At 39.3% G+C, this 24,940-nt stretch overlaps 1 protein-coding gene across 2 annotated transcripts in view; it reads right to left on the bottom strand.

Moving 5' to 3' along the window:
- The window catches only part of NRXN3 (neurexin 3), a 1,709,419-nt gene that overhangs the window by 1,045,932 nt on the left and 638,547 nt on the right, over nucleotides 1-24,940 (bottom strand). For both annotated transcript variants that reach the window (XM_078393277.1, XM_078393271.1), the window contains 2 exons: nucleotides 18,315-18,338; nucleotides 16,278-16,439 (listed from right to left, as the gene is read on the bottom strand). In XM_078393277.1, coding sequence (XP_078249403.1) covers nucleotides 16,278-16,439; nucleotides 18,315-18,338 — 186 coding nt within the window. The remainder of the gene's footprint in view (nucleotides 1-16,277; nucleotides 16,440-18,314; nucleotides 18,339-24,940) is intronic.

Raw genomic sequence — 24,940 nt, 5'->3', positions numbered from 1 at the left:
TGTTTCACCAGTCTCTGTGGCCGGCATCTTCAGAGGATGTGCTCTGATGCAATTTGTTTGGGAGTTGAGTATTTGTAGCTGTAGGATCAGCTTTTGTCCTTTTCAGGAGATTGGGTGATTATGGTGATCAGTGTGTTTTTGTTGAGGGTGTATTGTTGTGATAAGGAGGAGAAATTATCTGCCACTGTGAGCTTAGCAAAAGGAAGGGAAAAGCAGGGATCAGAGGGCTCCCTTTGACTGTTGCTTTTCCTTGCCTTTTGTAAAGCCAGGGGGCTTAGCAAAAAGGAAGGGAAGCCTCCCTTCAGATAAAGCAGCCATGAAACAGCTGCAGGGTCGCAGCCCTTTGATCCTGAAGCAGCCATGAAAGGGCTTCAGGATCTAAGGGCTGCGATAGTGCAGCCCTTTCATGGCTGCTTTACCCGAAGGGAGCCTTCCCTTCCTTTTTGCTAAGCCCCATGGTTTCACAAAAGGCATGGAAAGTGGCTGCCTTCCGTGTATTAATTAAGAATTCATTGAAGGTTGTTAACCCTTTCCCAAAACTTCTTGATCATTTTTGTTGCTCTCTTCCTTATTTTTTCCAGCTTTACAATATTCATTTTGAGGTGTAGTGACCTACACTGTACACAATACTCCAGTTCTGTTCATATGATAGATTTTCACAAGGCTAGGAAGAAAATAGATGGATAGTTCAGTGGTTTAGGTACCTGGCTGCAGAGCCAGAGGCCAGGGCTTCAATTCTCCACTGTGGCTCCTTGACAAAGGTTGGACTCGATGATCCATAGGGTCTCTTCCATCCCTGCAGTTCTAAGATGATGGTGATTATTATTATTACTATTATAGTATCCCTTTTAGGTCTAATCCCATTAGTAATACTTCCCTGGAGTTTGGGACAAGATATCCATCAAGTTATTTATCATCTTCTTGGTGAGTCAAGATTTGGTTGGTCAGGGATGTTTTCTTCCTGCCACCCATGTATTTGACAGAAAATGTAGGAAACACGAGGTTCTCAATATGTTCAGCAATGCTGGCTGATGGGAGTTGAAGCTCAAGAACATCTGGAAGGCCACATATTGTTCCTCAGTTTTGATAATTATGTGGCTAAAGGTATGACAGAGAATGGGGTAGACTATTCCTTCTGGGAGATTCTAAGCCTCCATTACTGTATTCTTTTAAAACAATCTCTCTCTTTTCTCTTTTCACTACTTTATTTTAAATTTATCCTTCTGATTTTTCCATTTGTGTTCTCCTGGATCAATTCTCCTGCACGTTCCCCTGAATCTTCATAGCTGTATGTCTTTCTTTCACAGTCTTTAGGCTAAACAGCTAGAACATAGTGAGTTAGGGTTGGTTAGGGGCAATTACAGTGTTTCATAAAGGGTTACGTGTGGCTAATTTTACATAACTGTATATGCAGGTTGCTCAGCTTTGCACTTTTTGTTTCATCATTGCACTGTATTATTCTAGGAATTTATTGATCTTCCTTTGATTTCTTTTATACTGTGCCTTCATTTTGTGAATCTCATTCCCTGTTTATCTGCTGTGATTTAAATAAATATTTAACTGCACCTGTGAACAGCCTCAGATCACATCTGGGGTCTTTCATCCACTGGGGCAAATAAAGGACTTCATTTTCATGCACCATAGATCAGTGGGTTGTAGTGGCTGTTTTTTTAAGTAACTAAAAGTAACTATTCTTGTTTATTTAAAGAGATTAAAGAGGTGATAAAATGGTAACCAATTATTTGAGTGGGGAGTCTTGTCTATATCAAAATACTTTTTAATTAGGAGTTTTCCAAATTCTGGAGATGTTCATAAACACCCTGAAACTCACTGGCATTCTCTCACTCAACTCTACTTGGGACAAAAGGGCCAAAGAAGTGAAGGGGGGAGATGTTCTGTCCTGGTGTATATGCAAAATGATATACACCAGGACAACCAAAATGATCACGAAAATGGAGCAAATTCTCTATGAGGAATAGCTATCATGCCTGGGGTTGTTTTATCTTAGGAAAAAACTAAGGGAAGAAATGACAGAGGTATGTAAGATGACTCAGAGAAAGAAGACAGAAAAGATTAAAGGAACACAAGTATTTCTTCACACCATGCATGGTTAAACTGTGGAATCCACTGCCTCAAGACCTAACCTGGATAGCTTGAGACATTCATCAGATACCGTAAATTGGTGGCAAATGGAGCCATCATTGGCTACCACTCAGATGATCTATATTGCACCCTCAGTGCCAGAGACAGGATGTCTGTGAATAGTTGCTGCTGGGGAGCCCAAGTGGGAGGGTGCTGTTATATTCAAACCTTGCTTGTGACTTTCTCATATGAATCTGTCTTTTCTAGCAGTTCCCAACCTTAGGTCCCCAGATGTTCTTGGACTACAAGTCCCAGAAATCCCAGCCAGCATAGCTAGGGGGGAAGGCTTCTGGATGTTTTAGTTCAAGTACATCTGGGAATCAAAAGTTGGGAACCACTGTTCTGCTCTATGCAAAGAATGCTAGAGAAAATAAGTTCTTGGTCTGATCTCTCATGATTCTGCTTATTATTACTAATTTGCCTTACTGGATTACCAGGAAAATTTATATTTAGTACTATTAAAAGTAGGAAGACAATCTTTTTCCTACATTCCTGGGCGTAACCCTCATTTTAACACATGGGTGTTGACTTCTGAGTAGTTAGGATAGACTCTTTAAGAGTCTTCAAAGCACTTTTTAAAGGTATTGTTTTGATTTTGTTTGGGACAGCAGCAGTTTAGCCAAACCAGCAGGTGTTTCATGAAAGTATGGCTAACTGCAGTCATGAATAGTGTTTTCATCATCCCAATATTTAAATGCCGAAAATTACCATCTAAAAGAAGCAGATGGGCAGAATTATGAAGAACTGTCTTATGGATGTAAAGCGCTGCCTTAATTTGGCCTCAGGTTCTTATATCGCACTGGGATGGTATGGAGATATATGTCAAGATTAATGCCCTATGAAATCACAGACTCGTTAAAGAATATATATGTTTGATTGCAAGAGAATACTGTATATGAATTACTATTGACGTACAATATTAAATAAGCCCATCTTTGATCAATACATTCCCATCTAGAAACTGCTTGGTTCATGTTCCTCATGCAAAGGCAAACTAGAATCCAGATTTTAATGCCTAAATGCAGACATAATGCATCAAAAGCTTTCAAGAATTCAGAAGATTAATTTTTAAAAGGAACTAGTTCAAGTTATAATTCAATGCCATTGTTAGTTGCTGTTCTAGCTATAATTTTAAAAGTAACTGATTACTTTCCTATTTCTCAAGAACAACTAAAATTTCTTTACTATTTTTAAAAAATCAGTGTCACAAACCCCTGGCCTGTGGTACAAACACACCGCACCCACTCATATAATCGCCTCTTATTTATTCACAAAAGATCAAGTGGCAGAATCACAAGTCACTGCACCGACACAGCACTTGAATCATGTGATATTCCTCTTGTACTATTTAGTAAGGTCATGCAAACTGAATTTTCCTCCTGTATTTAAGGATTTCAAGCACCAAATGTACTGTAAACATCTTGAACAATCACTAATCTTTTGTGCTTTGCTTCTCAAAGGAAAAGGACATGGTAAACCACTTCTGATTACTTTCTACCTAGGAAAAAAACTCAAAAAGGGTTCCCATAGGTCAGAAGTGACTTCATAGCATTCCATTATTATTATTATTATTATTATTATTATTATTATTATTATTATTATTATTATTATTATTATTATTATTATTATTATTATTATTATTATTATTATTATTATTATTATTATTATTATTATCATCATCATCATCATCATCATCATCATCATCATCATCATCATCATCATCATCATCATTATTATTATTATTATTATTATTATTATTATTATTATTATTATTATTATTATTATTATTATTATTATTATTATTATTATACAAATTAGTGACCTCCAAAAAAAGCCTTATCATTTAAAGCTGAGATCAGGCCTTGAAAGCTAAAGCTTGTGGCTTAGCTTATTGACCCAATTCACCTCCTATTACATCTTCCTCTTCTCCTTCCTTCAACTCTTTCCAGCATTACTGTAATTCTGAGTCAATTTTCAAGATAAACAAGGGCATATCTGTTTTACTTGCTATATGTTTTATTCCATATGTGCATTAGTTTGAGATTTTTAAAGAGCCTGCTTGAAAATTCGCGTGTATTTTTCATGTGGACTTTTGAATACACCAACATTTGTCTACTTTTAAGTATGCATTTCCTCACACAATATTTCTGCAATTACCTTCTATTCATATATGCTTTTTCTATGATATTTTTTCATAATGTATGCATTTTTGTAAGTAGTTTTCAGAAAAGAATGCAGTTTTCTACACATTTTTTTGATCAGAAAACTGTACTGCAACTTTTGAAGAAGGATCATTGCATTCCAGTTTGTGCTATTAGTGTGAATCAAGTAAGCTGAAATTAAAATATGAATGAAAGCCATTACATCCCCATCCTTACCTCAGACTTGAAAAGGTACTCCTTCCATGAATGGTAAAAATGCATCATACTTTGAAAAGCTACATCCCTGAGCTATACGGAGAAATTCACAAATTGAGAAAAAAAACCTTTCCTAATGCAGTGTATGGAGCTACCGAAAGTAAAAAAACACAGAGCAGAGCACTTAGAATCAAATTAAGGATCACTAGAGATAGTTGATTGTGATACCCAGTGTGGTGTAAAGGATTAGAGCGACGTACTAGGACTCAGGAGGCCTGGGTTCAAATCCCCAGTCAGCCATGGAAATTACTGGGCTGTTTGCAGAACTGGTAAAATCACTTCTTGAATATCTCACTTATCATGAAAGCCACATTATGGTCCCTATAAGTTGGTTCCAACTTGACAGTGTAGAACAACAGACATATCTGAGGGGAATCAGTTATTTTATTTTTTTCTCTCTGATTTTCCACTAAACAGTCTCTCCATGAGAAAGGATTCCAAATTTACAGAACGTAGCTGGTTTGATTCTCAAAACATGGTAAACTATGGTACAATACAGCCACCACCATCTCCAAGGGCAAAATCCTGTTGTATAACTGTGCACATGGCACAACCTGGATGTTTAACTTACATTAGTTATAAGTTCTCTATTTCCCCCCTGCCACCATCTAAAGTTCTGAAGCTCCCTCAGGGTCCTTTCTGCCTCAGAGAAGCCTTTAGGAGCCTTGGGAAGGGGAAAGCTTTTAAAAGTCAAAAATCACGGCCAGATTAGCAATGACAGTATCAATCCCAGCAACTCCGGACAGCAATATCCTGGTCAGCGCTGCAATTAAGCTGCTATTACACTTCTCCAGAGTGCACTTAATGTCCAGTTTTGGACAGCCAGTCCATCTGTTTCTCACTTTGCAACAGCTGAAGAGTAGCCACTGGAAAGGACCTTTCCAGTCAGGGGATTATGGCATTATTCATTGCCTCTCATTAAAGTCTAGAACAAATGTGTTACAGTTAACAGGTTAATATTCAATTCATTATTTTTGCGATAAAATGGGACAAAAAACCCCCACTGATTTATTTAACATCTTTAAAATACTGCTTAAAACAATATTTCTATTCATTAAAATCATTACCATACTTGTTTTTGTGTCCACATTCTTCTTCTTCTTCAGTGAAACACATATATAATCCACACATGAATTATATTCTCTACTCATGAATCCTAAACTTGGCATTTAACACATTTCTGGACTGTAACAGTCCGGCCAGCACAGCTATGAGGAAACATTTTGGGAGTTATAACCCAAAACCCCCAAGGATCCCAGAGACAGAAGCCATTGTCACCTTCAAATGCCATCTTTAGTTGTTATGTGCCATCAAGTCAGAACTGATTTATAGTGACCCTAATAGGGCTTTCAAAGTAAATGAGATATTTAAGGAGTTGTTTTACCAGTTCTGCAAACAGGAGTGGGTTGGCTGGAGGTACGCAGAAACTGAGGTGCAGTTTCCACGGCGAAGTGGAGATTTTAACCTTGGTCTCCAGAGTTTACCATTTCCACACCCCTAGTGAGTTTCCATGACGAACTGCAGATTTGAACCTTGATCTCTAGAGTCATTATACCACACTGGGTATCTATGCCTCCTTTAGTACAATGTTATAAAAGCTCTGTCTAAAGAGATATTCTTTACAACCAACTTCTCAATTCCCCTCAGGAATACTGTCCCATAGACTACAAAGGTCATCGTAATTAATTCCTACCATACTTATCACACCCACAGGGCATTCACACAAATGAAAACCCACAGCCCTCTGTGGATAAATTGGGCTAAAAATGTTATTGAAGTTTGCATTTATAGCAAAAGGAACAGGCGGGAGAATAAATAAGCTGAATTTATCTGTATGGTCTCTCTCCTAAATGTTTCTGTTCTTCTAGAGGTAGTTCTTAAAGTTAGGAGCTGTTTGGTGCAGATGAGAAGGTGGGTATCATAGAAGAGCTGTGATCTCAGGAGGAAGAAATATAATTTCTCTTCTTCCAATCATTCTCCTTCTCTTTATTCAGTATTGTACTAAGGAAGTGTATTTGAAAGTAGTCAGATAAGTTATTGGCTCTCTACAAGGAGAACATTTGGAAATGTAAGCATGCCTCTTTCTCCAGGATGGAGAGAGAAAATCATCTCCATCTTCTTTTCAAGCTACATAATTTTTACATCTGTTGGAACCACCACCTTCAGTTAGAAACTGTATTATGGGACTTGTAGTCCATCAGAAAACTAAAAACCAGAGTGGGGAAGCAATTCCACAGTGATGGAAAGAGCACTTTTGAAGAAACCAGTAAGACATTTATTTTTATGGAGTAATGGTGGGTTGTGGGGTTTTTTGAAACAAATGATTTAATTAACAAATAAATAATGCTAATCCAACAAATTAAACATGCTCCAGTTTAAACACTAACACCAACAAATTTATTTCCCCATTTCTTATAGTGAATACAAACATTTCGGATCTAATTTCCAAGTTCTATCCCTCACGCTTTGCCACCTGAGTCAGGTACATGACTCTCCCTCATGTTGGGGACAGCTCTCTTGGCCTGGACTTTTTCTGTCCCAGGTAGAGTTTGGTCAGAATCCCATGAATAAACTGTGGTGAATATAGCGTTTACTTGGTCCCAATCCTTGAAGACCTATCATGTTTGTATCTTGAATATTTTTTTTCTGTACCCTTTAATGAAAATTCAGCTAAAGGTTGTAAACAAGAAGAGAAAAATCCATTGTGGAAACGTTCACTGCCACACACTTCCAGGGTGAAAAAAAAACAACCCTCAGATACAAGACAAAGCATTTAAGAAGGAGGAGATGAACAAGGGGACCTAGCAGGTGTCACTGCCATAAACGTTTATGATTTTTTTAAAGGTAGTTCTCAGAGAGCTAATCGCTCATCAGCCACCTTTTTGTTGCTCAGCAAGAGTGCACTGATTTGAGGTTGTTAAGAACTACTCCCTGCTTTTGGAAATTTCCAGTAAGGGGTGACCCCACATGGATTGAGAATTCTGAACAGAGGGTGCTTTGGATCATAATGATGAGGTTTTACAGACATTTCTGTGGTTGCAAGCCACAGGGAAACAAGCACCAAAATCACGTCTCTTAGAGTTGCTTCAGCATCCGAGAATCTCAAAGCTGAAATTTAAGGTTGAGAGTTGGTTGGTTTCCCCCAGCAACTTAGCATCCTTCTGAAATGTTTTGCTCTTAGGAATAGTGAAAATCTATTTTGCTTTCACTCTCTTTTAAATTTTCAAAATCTCAAGTTGTTTTCAGCATTTATATGAAGAAATGTGTACATTCCATTTTTAAAAAAATTACCCAAATAAGATTCTCAGATACCAAATAAGATTCTGAGACATATACACTGGCTAAATCCAATAGGCACAGCTATTCCTACTATGGAAAGGAACATGTTGTATCTGACTAATGGGTAATTGATAAAAAGAAGTAATCTGACAGGAAAAAAACTATTTGGAAGGTACTGGCTGAAATACTGTTTGCACAACTTAGGCCATGCAACGTGGATAACATTATCAGCCACAGAATAATGGAAATACCTAGGAAACCCTGAAAATGGTTGCCATAAGTCAGACAGCACATTATGATGATTATTAATGTGAAAAAGGTGGGATGTGGAGTGGAGAATTCAACTACCATTAGTTAGACAGTCCCAGTGGATCTAAAACCTAGTAAGCTAGTGTTCTAGCTAAGGAAATATTGAGCAATACCAACCACAAAAAAACAGAAAACAAGATAAGTAATTCTAATTTGACTCTGACCACAGAAAGATGTTCAATTTAGCACTCTGTGTGTGTGTGCGTGTGTGTGTGTGTGCGCATGTGCACGCACACACATACATACACATGCCTTGAATATGACTAGACTCTTGGCACAGGGGAAATGGAGTGATGGCAGCTGATTGAGAAGCATCACATCTGGAGATATAGTGAACCAGTTTTTCGCATATATTTGGCTCCATTCCTTAATACTGTGGCCATCACCTTCTCGAGATGCAAATGGATGCAAAGCAAGCTGGCTTCTACCCTAGCCGTGCCAATATCCACTCGCTTTCAATAGCAAATCATTGCTTTCAGCTGTGGTGGAAGAGGAAATCTTGAAGACAAACATTTTAGCCTGGATCTTCTGCCAAGGGTATCCATTCTAGCTGGGGGTAACAGCCCTGTTCATTTTTCCCAGCAAGGTGCAGGGAGACCATAAACCCCAAATGTTATTCCAGCGCCCGCAGGTGCCAGCAATCCACATAAACATAGAGCAATTAACAGAATTAACACAGCCTTAAATAGCTTGGCTTACCAGATGCACAGTCCTAGCAGGGTTCCATAAAATGTAAAGTTATTAGAGATTAAACCATTAATCATCTGTTCATACACTGACTGCAAAAACCATTCTGTTTGAAATGGCTAATAATTTAAGGGGCACAATTATGCCATAGATTTAATGGGCACAGTTATGCCATCCTGGTTCTCTTTCTCTTCCATGCTGTACAGCTACTATCTCAGCTATTCCACCCTTCATTAGCTTTACTGTAGTTGGTTATAGAAGGAGATGGTAGCCACGTTTTGTACGTAAAAGATGGCCAAATCTTAGGCTTGCCTTCAGCACCTGTGATGGTGGGGCATATCTTGAGACCAACAGCCCCTGGAAGCCTGTAGGGCTGTTAAGAAACCAGTCCCGATGTTCCTTTTAAAAGCATTTTATACTGCATCATGATAAAGAAGAATGTAGGGCCATTTGTACCCTTCATCAGGAATGGGACCCAGCAGCAGTGGCTGCAACTGCCTCTTTTCGCTTCCCTCTAACATGTCAGAAATAGGGTTCTGAAGAATATTTTCAGATAATATGCATCTATTACTCATTCTTGGCAATTTTATACTTCTTGTCATGGCAAGAAGCTGCAATGAATATCTTTTCACACTAGCAAGATGACCCACTGCTGTCACGGAAGCAAGCCTTTATTGCGATTTTTGTGTTAAAACAGGTTCTGTGCTAAACCTGGGGACTTTTCAACAGCAGAAGCAAAGTGTCTGCCCTTGGCAAGCACAGAAAGAAGCAAAGAAGTCATCCTGTGCCTCAAAAAGAAGCAAGGCCTGCCAGCTTGTTCTTGTGAATGGATAAAAGGACTCTCCTGAAATTAACCTTCAGAGGTCCATCTGAGTGGAAATTCCAGATTCCTACCACCCAGCTAGCTCCTTTCTCAGTACCCATTTGCATAGGTTTTGACATGCATCCAGAGAAGTAACAGGGTTGCCAAACTGGAGGCTAGATTGGCAATCAGGAACTCATGAGAGAGAAACAGAACTAGGCGGCAGTAGCCCTTGTAGCAGCTGCCACTGCCGCCTCCTTTCTTCTTCTCCTCAACCTTGCCTCTCCTGCAACTAAGAGGAATGTTTAAAAATAAAACAAAACTACATCATTAGGGCTTGCAAAAGGAGAGCTGGCTTCCTTTCCAATGCATGCCCCTGCCAACCTCCTCCCCTGCAATCCTCTTTTGCTTCTCTCCTTTTTAATCCAAATATACTACAAGAGGAAGAAACAATTGCATTGAAAAAAATAATAATATGACAAATGGGGTTTGGGAGCATCACTTCAAATATTGCCTTCCTCCCCTTCTTTTCTCATTGCCTCAAACAATTGTGTAATTGGCTACTAATCCCCTTCCACACTTTCTCTGTCCAATTATTTTTTTCTCATCTTTTGCTTAATGCAACATTTAGTACCATTAGAATTTAACAGGTGGGTGGGGGTGGGATTAGCATCCTCAAATGGGCCTCTGTAACTCCAATATCAGCCTAGATTTAAAAGAAATGATGGCTTGTGGGGTTTTGCTAATTCTGCTGGCTCTCCCTGTTTCTCTCTCTTCACTCTGGATCTCAATCCCTCCCACTGACTCTTTTTCTTCAGATTTGTCTCCCCTTTCTAAAAAGTCATCTAGGTGCTGCCAGTAGTAATGTTACTGAATTAAAAGTGTGTTTTGTTGCTCTGTCATTTTGTACAAATAATTTTTAAAAAATTGGTCCAGAAATGGGATATAATTTTGCAAATCTGTAGAATCCTCTCTTGAAGACTGAGGAAAACTTGTCATCCCTGCAAATGAGAAAAGGAAGCTTGTTATTTCTCTTCCTTTCCCTGCAAGGACAGGATAAGCAACAAGTTCCTACATTCATAGCTAGAGGGAGGGAGTAATGAGTTTCTAGAGCTGCGCTGCTTTCTACCTCAGCTCACCACTCCTCCCTCTCCTGAAAAGCTGGAGAGGTCACCAGGCAGCAATGGAGTAGTTGGGCTAAGATCAAAGTATAGTGACGTTTTGACTAGCAGCAGAGAGGATGACCTAGCAATGTGAAGTAATTTCACCAGTGTTTTGTTCATGGTCAAGATCAGCTGTTCCAATATTGCAACACAGCCTGTTGAGAATTCTCAAGCCCTCCTGAGAAATTTTGCCTCAATATGTGCTCCATTGTGTTTTCCTTTGGACAAAGGTGCAAAAACAGGTTGAATCAGTGGTACTTGTACAATTCCAAGGTGACTAAATGGCAGAACAAGGAGCCAGAGGGAAGAAACACTGAAACAAACTCTTCATATCCCATGTGACACTTACAGGGTTAAAATACTGACTTGAACAAAAGAGAAACCAAAGGCAATACAGAAAACTGGGCTGTTGGTGTCAAAAAGAATGGGCAAGTGGCAGCTGAACCCCCAAATAAAGCCCAAGGGCTCCCTAATCATTGAACCATTAGGAAAGGTTCAAAGCAAGGTTGCTGCATTGTACATATCATTACTTAGTGCCAGCTCAGCACTGAGACTTATAAGATTTCACTGGTAAAAATTCTCTGAAGGGTCTGGCTTCAGTGTACAAGGTCTACTACATCCCCAAAGTTGATAGTGCTGCATAGCACTCCCAGTAATAGCCATTTTTGTTCCCCCCATTTACAGGATTAATAATAATAATAATGACAGAGATCTAGAAACACAGAGATAATTTTATAGACTACAGTGCAGAGCAGGTTGAAAAGTCTTCTAAAGAGTATAGGGTGAGTAACCACAAATTCGATTTGTCTAGAGCAGGTTGGTTGCTTCTGAACATCTCACATGTCTAGCATCTTCTAGACTTGAATTAACCAAGAAAGGAAAGTTCTCTAAATTCTTTCTTCTCTGTGTAAGCTGTGTTGACATGACAATATTTTCTCAATGAAGCATTTTAAAGTTATGCTAAATATCGTACTTCTAGCTGAAAATCAATGATATTTTTCCTTTCCTTTCTGTAATTTGCATAACATGTCTCTTGTGTCCTTTGACTCTGAGAAAAAAACATGCATGGACAAGTACATGCATGCGCACACACGCACACACACGCACACACACACACACCAAAATGTTCACATAGAACAATAAAAGAAAGACTGTCATTGTTAAGAAAGACAGAAACAACCCATCCAGTACAGTACTTTTAAACAGTTTACACAAAGTATCAGTCTTCCAGTTTGGGTCAATTCATGTAATTCTTTCCATATTTACAATTATGCAAATAGAGCAATTCCATGAAAAAATGACAAAACAATAACCCTATCATTCTTGTGAGCAAGACATGTGAGGATCTACATCACTAGGATCAAGGCAGCTGTCTGCATATTTTTTTAATCTGCTTAAGATCTGGCTATGGGAACGTTATGATTAGTGTTTACAATTCAAAATATTGCAGTACATCAGCACATTACTGCCAAGAGGACATGGCTAGAGTAATTTACAGTAGAAGGTAAAGGTAAACGCAAAGGTTCTCCTTGACAAATGTCTAGTCGTGTCCAACTCTAGGGGTGCTCGTCACTGTTTCCAAGCCATAAAGCCAGCGTTTCTCTGTAGACAGTTTTTGTGGTCACATGGCCAGTGCGATTAGACATGGAATGCCGTTACCTTCCCACTGTGATGGTACCTATTCTCTACTCACATTTGCATGCTTTCGAATTGCTAGGTTGGCAGGAGCTGGGACAAGCGACGGGAGCTCACTCCGTCGCGTGGATTCGATCTTACAACTGCTGGTGTTCTGACCTTGCAGCACAAAGGCTTCTGCGGTTTAACCTGCATCGCCACCACGACCCTCTTATAGTAGAAGGACAGCTCCCAAAAGGAGTGCCGATCCTTCTAGATTTACATCAGCAGCATCAGAGGAAGATATTCCCTCCCTCCACTGCCAGGTAGGCACAACTATTCCAACAAGTTGCCTCAGCCATTCCATCCACCTGAATCTAGCCACTGAACTTCACAAGTGCTATAAAATTCATTACACTCAGAACATTAAAAGCACTTGCTTTACTTTACTTTCATTAATAACTCTTTCTGCTTGTGTGTCATGTCTTAAATTTTAGATTGTAGAGCAGGGTAATCATTTCATTACCTATAGACCCTGCATTGTGAGCCACTTGACATCCTTCTTGCCCAAACGGTAGAATAGAAATGAAATCAATAAGGCATGAGATCTACTAGCATAATCCAAGGTGATCTGCAGGAGACTTGGAAAAGTTCCTTACTTCCAATTGTTTAATAATAGCCAAACCCCTGCCCTCTTAATTCATTCTTTATATTTCTATTCCACACAGTACCCCTTATTCCGTATCTGGTTCTGATAGACCTCATAGATCTGGTAAAAAAACTGCAGAGTAAATACTTTCATAACATTCTGCTCCACAGAAACAACAAAACAGCAACAGCATCACTAATAATCTTATAGCCTGCCAGTGGAATAAATAAATATTTTTCAGATTCTGGATTTTTTTCTGAAAAGTCAGTCATACCCCAAGTCTACCATAAAACTCAACATTTACATAATGCATTTTAAGAGTTCAAGGCTCTTCAGATCTATTATGTAAGTAATCCTTACTATAACTCCATAAAAGTAGGACAATAAAACTCTCATCTGCAAATTGCAAATTAGAAGGGACAGAGACTGAAGGAGTAATGGTTCACCTAACACTATTCAATGCAAAGACAGGCAAGCTGGTGCCCTCCAGATGTTTTCAACTCCAGTTCCCATGGTCAAAGCTCAAGGATTCAGAACAGGGATGGGAAAATCTGTCAGTTTTAATTTCTTCTATATTCACATTTTTAAAAACGTCAAATAATCTCTTATGTTAAGTATTCCATCCTGAATAAGAAGAAGCTTTTGGATTTCAGTAAATTATTCAAAATGCAAGAGATATCAAATTCTTTTCCAAACAAAATTCTGTTTTGGATTGAATCCAGTGGGTACTTTATTCTCAGCATGGAGAGTACCACACCATGGTGCAGATGCACACCAGAAAATTAGTAACAATGGAAAGCTCCTTGGTAAAAAAAAAAACTAGCAGCTCTGATTTATCCCCTAATATTGATTGCATACGTGTTGATACTTTGATTTGGATTCCTGCATTGAGTAGGGGTTGGACTTGATGGCTTTATAGGCCCCTTCCAACTCAATTGTTCGATGTTTCTATGATCCAAATCCAGACTTTTAAAGCCGTCTAGGTAGAAGTATGTGCGTGTTCTTTGTCATCAGGTCAGAACCAACTTATAGCGACCCTAATAGGGCTTTCAAGGTAAGTGGGATATTTAAGGACGTGGTGGTGCTGTGGGCTAAACCGCAGAAGCCTGTGCTGCAGGGTCAGAAGACCAAGCAGTCGTAAGATCGAATCCACGCAATGGAGTGAGCTCCCGTCGCTTGTCCCAGCTCCTGCCAACCTAGCAGTTCGAAAGCATGCAAATGCAAGTAAATAAATAGGGACCACCTAGGCGGGAAGGTAACAGCGTTCCGTGTCTAAGTCGCACTGGCCATGTGACCACGGAAGATTGTCTTCGGACAAAACGCTGGTTCTATGGCTTGGAAACGGGGATGAGCACCGGCCCCTAGAGTCGAACACGACTGGACAAAAATTGTCAAGGGGAACCTTTATCTTTACCTTTTTCATAGCCCCTCTCCCCAATGACTTTCCATGGAAAAGTGGGGATTTGAACCCTGTTCTCCAGAGCCCACATCTATCATCCTATCCACTACACCACACTGGGAATACCTAGGTACAGATATAAATCCTTCTTTGTTTTCCCATGAATGAGACAATGTAAAAAAAATCTCATTGCCCAAAAACTTCTCCATTTTATTAGTCTTTGAGAGATTTTGTTTATTTTTTGCATATTTCTGAAAATATGCAAATCATACAAAAATATAGTAAATTATACCTTCTTGCTTCAGCCAGCAAATATAATAATAATGGATGGGTTGTTTGTTTGCTTTTGATCAATCAGCCTCTCTGTTTATGTTTACTGTGGTTTTGCACTGCTACATTATGTGCAAAATGAAGAAGACAGAATAGGAAAGAACTTGTCCAGTTCATGTGCTGGAGGCAAAAATCATTATGAATTATCAATACACTGCCTGGATATTAATTACAATGAGATAATAGCACCTTTTTCCCATTTAGGTGTCTACATTTTGTGTAAAATGTTTCTGCTCAAACCTATTGTCTTTTTCTTTTGTAAAATTAAGCATGTTCATTACACTCTCGATCTGATGGTCTGAACCCAGCTCTGAAATATTTTGATAGAGATAGAAATATCTGGATCAATAGATCAATTCATAGTTCAAATGAAGCTCACAGTCCAACCATTTCCTTTAAGAGAGAAACCGGCATCTTACGAACTATGTATCATTATTTAATTTTATGTAAACAACATATGTGCTATTAAATAATTTTGATACTGTGGTAACAACAGAATTAAAAAATATATCAAGTAAAAAAAATCTACATGAAGATGACACCAGCAGCAGATTACCACTAATTGAAGAGTCCCTATTTTGATTTCAGATTGCATGTAACTCACATACAATTAAATGTATTCACTCAAAACTGAAGCAGGAACCCTTTAATTAGCAGCAATTTGCTGCTGTGGTTATGTCATTCCCATTACACCAGCATAGCTACACAATTGGATTTTCCCGTTACCATGTTATTAAGTGACTTCAGAGAAATTAAAAACATGTGAAATTATGTAGTAATTCTTTGGAAATTCCAAAAAGTCTGTGTCTTTCCCTACCCCTTATTGAATTCTCAAAATGTGTATATAAGAATTAACACTATCTTGCTGCTTAATCTGTCACCAGTTCAAGTGATGAAGGCAGGTCTTTGGAACTTCCTTCAATACCTGCATATTATTTCATTTTCACTGCCCCCTACTGATGTAGTGATGTGCACACCATTAAATCCACATCTGCAGACTTCTTCACAATGGAATTTGTTGTTCATTTCATTCAGGCATTGCCTCACCTATTCCCATTCACTCCACAATTCAGCAAAGGGTCAGAAAAATTCCCCTTATCCCAATTTAGAAATATCTGCATTTTCTGTTCCTTCTCTCTGTGTTTGCTTCAGGTTTTTTTTTGGGGGGGGGGAGAGCAGTTGGACTTGTATAAACTTTGGGATTCCTCTACATCCAGTGATGCTTCTTTCTTGTGCAGACAGTTCTGTTTTGGTGACAGGAGAATATGTACTCATGGAAAGAGTATGCTGTTGGTATGCATGACATTTAGTATAGAAAACCCAGGAAATGTGTTTCAAAAAATAAGAGCATGTCATCTGTCTGTCTGTCTGTCTGTCTGTCTGTCTGTCTGTCTGTCTGTCTGTCTGTCTGTCTGTCTGTCTAGCTATCTAGCTATCTAGCTATCTAGCTATCTATCTGGCACCACCACGGTTTTGAAGTATTTACCTCTTTGAGGCAGCCCATAAAGTTGTTGCTGATAGGAGAGCCAGGCAAGTCAGCTGTACTCGGGCTCCCGCCCACGTAGAAGAAGTCATCCGAGCCTAACATGGTATAGTCCTCTTGAGTGTAGCCTGTGGTGGTGAGGATTCCATCCACAGAAATTGTCACCTGTTTGAAGGGTGCAATGGACAAACAAAACAAAAAAAGGAAAAGAAAAACAAAATTCCCAGCAATGACCTTACAGTTCTTAAAAGAGCACATCAACTCCCCTACTTCTTAGTCCAACTACTTTTAGTACAAGTTTGGCTGAGCGTTGCGCATTTCCATTTTCTGGTCTGCCTTTACTTATTTCAAAGTTTCTGCCCCCTCACTTTAGTTCTTAAGTTAATTCAACCCTGCTACAGCCAAGGAGAGCTATTCTACCTGCCACAAAGGATTCTGCTTAATCAGGCCAGAAAATGGAGCGTACTTGGAAGAGAAAGTTTATCTAAGCTGATTTTATGATTTGTTAGTTGTTATTGGTAGTGATAATTGTTAGTTACAATTGTTAGTATAGGCACTAATGAAGACAAAGTTGATATATTTGATTTTGCTTTTTTTTTTTTTTTTTTTTGCTTACAGCACACTGACGGTCATGCATTCAGGGAAGGGGGGAGGGAAGGGGGATCTCACTTCCAATACATTATGGATGAGCATGCTATGTACCTACAGAAAGACACTCCCACCACCCGGCACTGCAACTTAAAGAGAAAGAAGTAGAAAGTAAAATAATTTTAAAAAGAAAAGAAACACACACACACGCACACACGCAGACATATATATATATGCATTCAATAATATAAACTCATATATATATGCATTCAATAATCCAAAAATGAGCAAATGTGAGGAACAGAAGGTGAAACTGAGAGAAAGAGAAAAATGGCAATTGCACACACACACCCACATCCCACTTTGACACACCCATGCCAGTGATATTTTGGGCTCAGAAGAAAAGAATGGAAGCATGTCAGGAAGAGAGAAAGAGAGAAGGACCCACTTTTCACACTTGCATGCAGTCATTAAGAAAAATAAAGTAAAGCAGAAGCCGTAAAAATAATAATAATCCAAAACATAACAGAAAACAAAAACAAAAATAAAATATCCAAACCCCAAAACAAATGAAGGGTGAAGGGAGACGGAAGGGGAGCAAGGAGAGGAAGGTAGTGAAAATGATGTTCATCTGGTTTAAAGGTTATATTAGTAGCTTGAAGAAGAGGAGGGGAGGGGAGAGACTGAGACTTATAGTATGGGAGGTTGGGAGAAGAGGTGGAATTTAACCAGATGAGGACATGCCATGCAGGGTGCGTATGTACTGAAACAAACAACCGGCTGAGCTCCTTTCGGCCATGGCAGGAGGACAGTGTAAGAAAGAGAGAGAGATAGAGAGAGAGAGAGAGAGAGAGAGGAGGGGGAGAGAAGCATATGTGGGAGGCTGGCAGGGGAGTCAGAATGAAATGAGGAAGAGGAGAGCTCTGACCAGTTTTGCCTACAACAGCTGTTGTCACAACAAAAGGATGAGGGGGAAAAGACTGGCCTCACCACAACAAACTATAAGCCCTGACATGGTTGTTGAGCTAAAAACCTTCGGAGAGTCCAAATAAACAAGAGGCTAAAAGAGAAAGGATGAAAGAAAACAAACCAGAAGAAGAGAGAAGATTTAGCAAGACACTGAAAAAAGGTTTTTTAAAAAATGCTTTAGAAAAAAAAAATAGATAAACTGGAGAAGCCAATGAAGGAGATGATCAAACCCCATTTCCAGAACTGTTGTATTTGTTTGTTTGCTTCTTGGGTTTTTTTTTTCTTGAAAAAAATTTAAAAGTACAAAAGAAACAGGAAGAAAAGGTACAGCAAAATCAAAGATAAATCAAAACAGGGAGACAAAATTTAAAAGGAGAGGAAAATAGGGTGGAGGGGATGGAGAGGTAAAGGCAGGTAACACACGGCAAACCCAAAGAAAGAGACAATAAGAATGATATCTACCAGACAATGTAGTTTGTTTACCATAGCGTGTCCAATGCCTGAGTGCTTTGCGGAAAAGGGGGAAGAAAGGAAATTAAAAACTTGTGAACAGAACGATTGTTAATTAAAATAACTAAAAGCAAAGATGAGTCGTTAGGGTGTTAGTACATTAGTTGGTTAGTAAAAATGACACATTGCATGAATGGTCTAGTGTTAGTCTTTCAAAAAAGGCGTGGGGCGCCCGACACACACAGAGTGAGAAAGAGGACAATATGAGCAGGACTGTCTGGGAAAACCATGCCATATAGATTGTTAGGAGGAAGGGAGCTGCCTACCCTTCCCATTCTCCTTAACCTGTCTCCTGCCCCTCCCACCCTAAGCAACGTTATTTACATTCCCACCCCAAGACTGGACTAAAATGAAAGATAAGCAATACTTACTTTCCAAAAGCCATTCAAAAACGTAAAACCCATCCATACCTCTCCACCCCATATAATAAATGTATACCATCATGAAATACTTCAACCATATTCCACCCCATGGCCCAACCCATTTTTGTGTCCTTTTAGATATACCCATCATTGCTCCCCTCAGGTGCGCCTCAGTTATTCTAACCAACCAAATGTATATCTTGGGTGTAGACTATTGCTTGATGATTCCCCGAGGGCTTGTCCTACCCCAATTTCGAGATTTCTCTTTCAAGCAGTTGGACTGGTGTCTCTCCGAAAAGACATACAGAATATGAACAATTGGACTAATGGAGACAATGTGTAGCTCACCTGTGATGCTCAGGAAGGTGGGGAGAAAGTTGCCTAACTGCGGAAGGCATGATGGCTGCTTGCGTCAGGTATTTGGGGATGAAGGAGGATGACTGACAAAATTTAAAATCACTTTTGAGGTGGGGAAAGTCTATCTCTGTTGTTCATTGGCAGAATTAACGAACTAGACTGTAGAGACCAAGCCTCTACCAAGTATGCTATTAATTAACTATGAATGACACATATCAACTTACAATTTAAAAATTGTGGCCTTTTAATTGCTTCTAGCCTGCAATTTTTGTTTGCAAACTATTTCAGTTTTGTTTGCAGGTGTTTCAAAGTTTTGAATGTTTTTGTTTTGGTTTAAGAGAGAAAACCCTTAGGTTTAGTAAAATCTCCTCTGTTTTGAACAAAGATACTGAAAAATTAAAAATGGGCATAAAGCCCACATATAGTTTATATTCCAGTATTCAGCACTGTATCAAATTACTTGAACTGGGTCACTCTGTGTTTTTTTTTTCTCCCTTCTATTTCTCGTTCTATGAAAGAGTTTTTTTAAAAAAACAGTTTAAACAGCATTGTTGAGAAGTGTTACTCAACATGCGACATCCTACAGTAGTTTGTAGATTTCAGATAGGTCTATTCTCTAATGCTAAGCATATACAGGAGTTTTACTGAAAGCTCTGAAGTATGGAAAACGTGTTACTGAACATGTTGTCTATCCTCATCTTACCATTCGCTCTGGCAAAGAGATTTTGCAAGGATTTGAAGGCCCACCAAATCTGTTTGCCCAGAACCAAATGTGTCTCCAGTCTGAAAATTCAATGAAAACATCAGACTAGGTCCATTAATTGCAAATGGACTCAAACATGTTTTCAAATTAAAGGGAAGGGAACTGTTTTTGTTCCAGGGGGTGGCCTCCCTTTGAGACCATGCCAAGCAGGCCAAATGATTTAATAGGGAAAACCCTGAGCCCCACCTTGTTTGTGATGTCACCTGCCCCTCCCCCCAAAAAAACAATTTTTCTCCTCTGTCTAGAGAAAAGCATAGCATTCCATGTTCTTTTTTCCATGAAGAACATTCTTGTTACTTGTAGGCTTCGACTGGAAACAACAAAGCCATTGTCACTCACATCATTTCTGTTACAAAAAGGGAATTAAAGCAGGGCACACTGAAATCCTATGGTTTTTTTTTTTTCTAATCTGATGTCAGAGACAAAAGTAGAATTTTTCTTCAATTTGCTTCCATTCCTTGCTTGAGAACATGGAAAGTGTGAGGTGGGGAAGGAATGCTACTTCCTCACAATCAATGAATCTTACTTGATTACAGGTAAAACTGGGAACTCTTCCCCACTTTTCCCATTGGGAATGTATATGGGATGCAGCAGAGGGAGAATGCTGCTATTAGCTCACCTCTGATCTGAAAAAAAGCCCAGTGAGATTCCACTTGCTTTTTTAGTGCTTCTCAGCTAGAAGTCAAACAATGTAGCTAACTTCATGGATGAGTAGCTTCTGGACCTTTCTTGAGTTGGATCTACAGTACAGTATATCCATAATGCCAACGAGATCAACCATTATTTCCAGCTTACTGCTTTTATTAATTTTATTCTAATTTCTATTACTGCTGTTAACCACCTTGAGCACCATGTGGTGGAAAAACTGAATATAAATCCCAGCCATACTTGTTTAGAACAGCAACAGTATTACTGGAATATGATAATACCATGTGTTTTCATAATCAGAAAGAGAAAAAAAAAGGAAAACACATGTTATTATCATATTCCAGTAATACTGTTGCTGTTCTAAACAAGTATGGCTTGTTTAGAACAAGTATCCTCTGGCCACGTCCTGAAATGCATTCAGAAACATTCCTTAACTTTCATATGATAAATGGAGGAAAGGTGCAGTGGAGCAAACAAGTTGCCAAAGATTCTGAAGTTAGTGGAACACATCCCAGTTCTGTGCTTTCCTGTTCTGCCTATTTAGATATTATCTTGGGGCATGAAGACAGAACAATCTTTTCTCCAACCCTTTTTCTGAAAGTGCTGGTGAAATATATCAGTAAGTCCACTATTACCTCTAAAAATGCCTTGTAATTTTCTAAGACAAAATATTTTTATTTAAATGACAACGGTCAACTTTGATATGAGCAGTAACGACTTAAGTAAAATCAAACACTAAATGGGTTAACTGAACACCATTGTATGCAGAGTAGAAACACACTGTGAGATTCCTACTGGCCTCAGGCCTCAGATGCAAGAATAATAAGCTTGTGTGTTTCCACACTCACATCACCCTGCACAGAAAGGACAGGGCTAACAAAATTCCTGATGTACTGATTTTCAGTATGTCAGGCTGGCTAAATAGCTCAGTGAATTAGGTATCTGGATGTAGAACCAGAGGTTGGGAGTTCAATTCCCTACTGTGCCTCCTGAGAGAAGAGCCAGCCTATGCGCCTTTGGTCAAGCCCTCAGCTCCAGGATGGCCCCAGAAGTATTCTGAGAATTTTCTACCTGGAAAGCCATGAGTCGGAACTGACTTGACAACACACAGTTATTACTATTATGTGATGTAGGAGTGTCTGCCCATGGATAAAGATGATGGGGGACTTGTTCCAAAATGTATGGGGTTGGGGTGCCTCTCTGCCCTGTTCACAAGCCACCTATGGTGTCAGATACTTCTTTCATGCAGCAGTAGTGGTTTTCCACCTGAGCACCTGAGATCTGAAAACTGTGCCATATAGTTGTGTGTGTAATATTAGGTATATGCCTTTGTCTAGCAAGGAGAAAGAAAAACAAAACAAAACTGTTCACCTCCATTTATAATACTAATCATTTTTGTCCTCTGTCCCTCAATTTTAAACGGCAGTTTCTGGCATGCCAGGAAAACTAAATTTCCTATGGACATTTCCTGTCATTAAGGACTGGTTCTTGGCCCTTCCCAGAAAAATAACATACTCCATTAACCAAAACTGTCGATGAAGCAGAGAGAAAATTTCAGAAAGTAACTCCTCTGAAAATGTTTTTTTTTAAAATGAATAAATGAAGTAGTATTTTAAAATTCTATTTTGAGGCTGACAGTCATTTACTGGACTGATGAGAATATCTGAATGAAATGGGGTCATTAGGACCATCCACTGCATGAAGAATGAAATTGACATCTGTCCATGACTTAATGGAAATACCATCACAACTTTATAATCTGTTGTCACTGTGAGCAGAATTTAGCTGGATGCTATGCCATCATTCCACTTATGCACAGTTACAATATGTTAAGAAACTGGGGAATATGGAACCTGGAATCCCCTCTTGACAGCTCAGGCTTCTCTGTGTGTGCCTGAGAGAACGGCTGGGAGTTGAAAGAGTCATGTCTGTTTGGTAAGAAGGAGAAGGTATCACCTGCAGTTTATCTCTTGGGAAGGAAGCCTTAAAGGCCAGATTGCCTGGTTCCCTGCTGCCATCCTAATTAGGAGATGACTTCATCTGTGTGAGAGAAGAGGCAGGCAGAAAGTACTTTTGTCTTCTTGAACATTCAAGAGAACTCAGTGTCTGATTGGTGGTTCATCTGGAAGGGTTTAGAGCAGGACATAAAAAGATAAGAGCTCAGAAGTTACTTTTATTGACTCAACTCGTAAGAGATGTGATGTTCAGTTGCTGTCCTGTGTATTGTTGATGGGGATGCACTCTGTGAATGCCTCAGAACCATGGTATTGTCTGTACGGATTCGAATGGCATTTGAACTTGGATTATATGTTAATGGCAGAAAATGGTGGCGCGTCTCAACTCGCACACTGCCGATCAGGCGATCTCAGTGCTGGGAAGGTGGGATGTGCTGGGGACACACCCGGACCCATGGTCGGCCCAGAGATAGGGATAGAGGGTCTGGGAACATGGAGGCTGATAGTTATCCCATGGTAAAGATGAAGGGGATATCTGAGGCCGGAGCGCAGCCGGCTGGCTGTTAAATGGTCACATGATAATCAAGAGCTAACCTGAATCTGCACTACAGCAGGAGCCCCCTTTTGCCAAAGGAGTGGCAATGTTTATGAAAATGGAATGGACTTCAATAAAGCGTGGCCCATGTTTTACCCATATACCTGGTCTCGCATGGTTATTCCGGGTAGAACGGCAATATCATAAGGAAAAACTGAGAAGAACTTGAGGTAGAACTGTCTAAGTCTTGAGGAAGAACTGTCGAAGTCTATGAATCATAAGTAGGAGGGCTAAAAGATCAGGGTGGCCAGCAATCCCCTAAGATAAAATTGTATTGCTTTGGATGGCAGGTATATTGAAGAATTTCTTGCTATCTGCCTCTGTAAAATAATATATCAGATGGATGTCTCAACTGTTGTTTGGGGGCAAGAAATCTAAGAAATCATTGCATGCTAAAATTGCAGTATGCATTATTTGTGTCTGTCTATCGATCTATCTATTGTGGGGGTGAAATTGGTATGGGGGAGAATTCTGCATTAGCAAGACAGGATCCTAGATTAGTAGTACTGTATTCTTATATGCAGTGAAAAAATCAGGAGGTCCTTCTCATAAATCTTCAGCACTAGAGGACTAGCAGGAGACTAGTATAAACAAATCTAATGAAAAGGCTGCAAAGGTTATTAAGAATCTACACATCAATGAGTCAAATTTTGGTGCTGGGGGAACTGGGAGAGAATATAGTTAAAAGAAGTAAAACAAAAACTTACTGACAAACTGTACCTATTAGGCAGAAGGCATCAGTGAAGCTACAAAATGAAATGTCATCTGAAAATTAAACTTAACAATGTTTTGGATGGCTCTTCAGTAATTTGAAACATTTCTCTTTTGTCCTGTGACGGTTTTGTGAATGCACCAACTGGGGATATCACCCTGGTACAGCAAAGTAGGTTTACACTATAATGCTAGCAGCATTACAAAATGAGCTATAGAGGCATTGCACAATATAGCTTTATGCTGATGCAGAATGGAATCCAGTCATGGTCAAATTGCAGAGATAGCCAGCATTTCTGCCACCACAAGACTCCAGCATAACTACGTAGTGCAGCAATTTCATCTATAACTGTTAGCCAATTCTGAATTTGCCAATGGTGGCCAAGAAAAAAAAGAGGGGGGGTCTACAAGTAGGAGTTGGCTTGATTCTCAGTTCTGTATCATCAGAAATCAGACTCAGTTTAGCTGTTAGTGTATCCAAAAGGAAAGAATGCCAGTCATCCACAGATATGGGAGAAAATAAGTGGCCGGACTTCATAATGGCACAGATGTGTTTTCATCTTCTCACAGTAATCTTGGTGTTGTAAGTAGCACAGTTTTTATGTAATAAATCTAAAAACAAAGATAACTATTTTTCCCAAAAGTACATAGGGTTGTTTCTGTAATTTCCTGCCATCAAGTGCAGTGGAAAAAAGGAAACCAACTGGCCTGAACAACAGAAGACTGGGAGTTGAAATGGCAGCCATCTTTAAATACTACAAGGACAAGGAGGATGGGGTAATTAACAGAGCAAATTTGTTTTCTGCTGCTCCAGTTGGGTGGGGTCCAAAACATAGAAAGGAGGACCAAACTAAACAATGTGAAGAACTTTCCTGATGGAAAGAGCAGATCATCAGTGGAACAGACTGTCTCAGGAGGTGGTGGGCTCTTTGACAGTCATTTGATTGCCATCTTTTCAGGATGTTTTACTTGTGGATTTCCTGCATTATCAGGGTTTGGACCAGATGTGTCTTCAGAATCCTTCCAGCTCTGTAATTCTATGATTCTGTAACAGAAGGCAGGATTGTTTAAACGTCTAGTTTACATGCTCAATGAATTCATTTTAAATCTCAGCATCTCTCAAATTCTTAGCAATATGGGGAATGGATGAAAAAAGACATATGGAAGCTCTTTCTTTTCCTGTGTTTAAGCTAAAGCTGCTTTTGTGA

Source organism: Pogona vitticeps, chromosome 1 (assembly GCF_051106095.1).
Source record: "Pogona vitticeps strain Pit_001003342236 chromosome 1, PviZW2.1, whole genome shotgun sequence".
NCBI lineage: Eukaryota > Metazoa > Chordata > Lepidosauria > Squamata > Agamidae > Pogona > Pogona vitticeps.
This window is presented reverse-complemented; position numbering and strand designations above follow the sequence as displayed.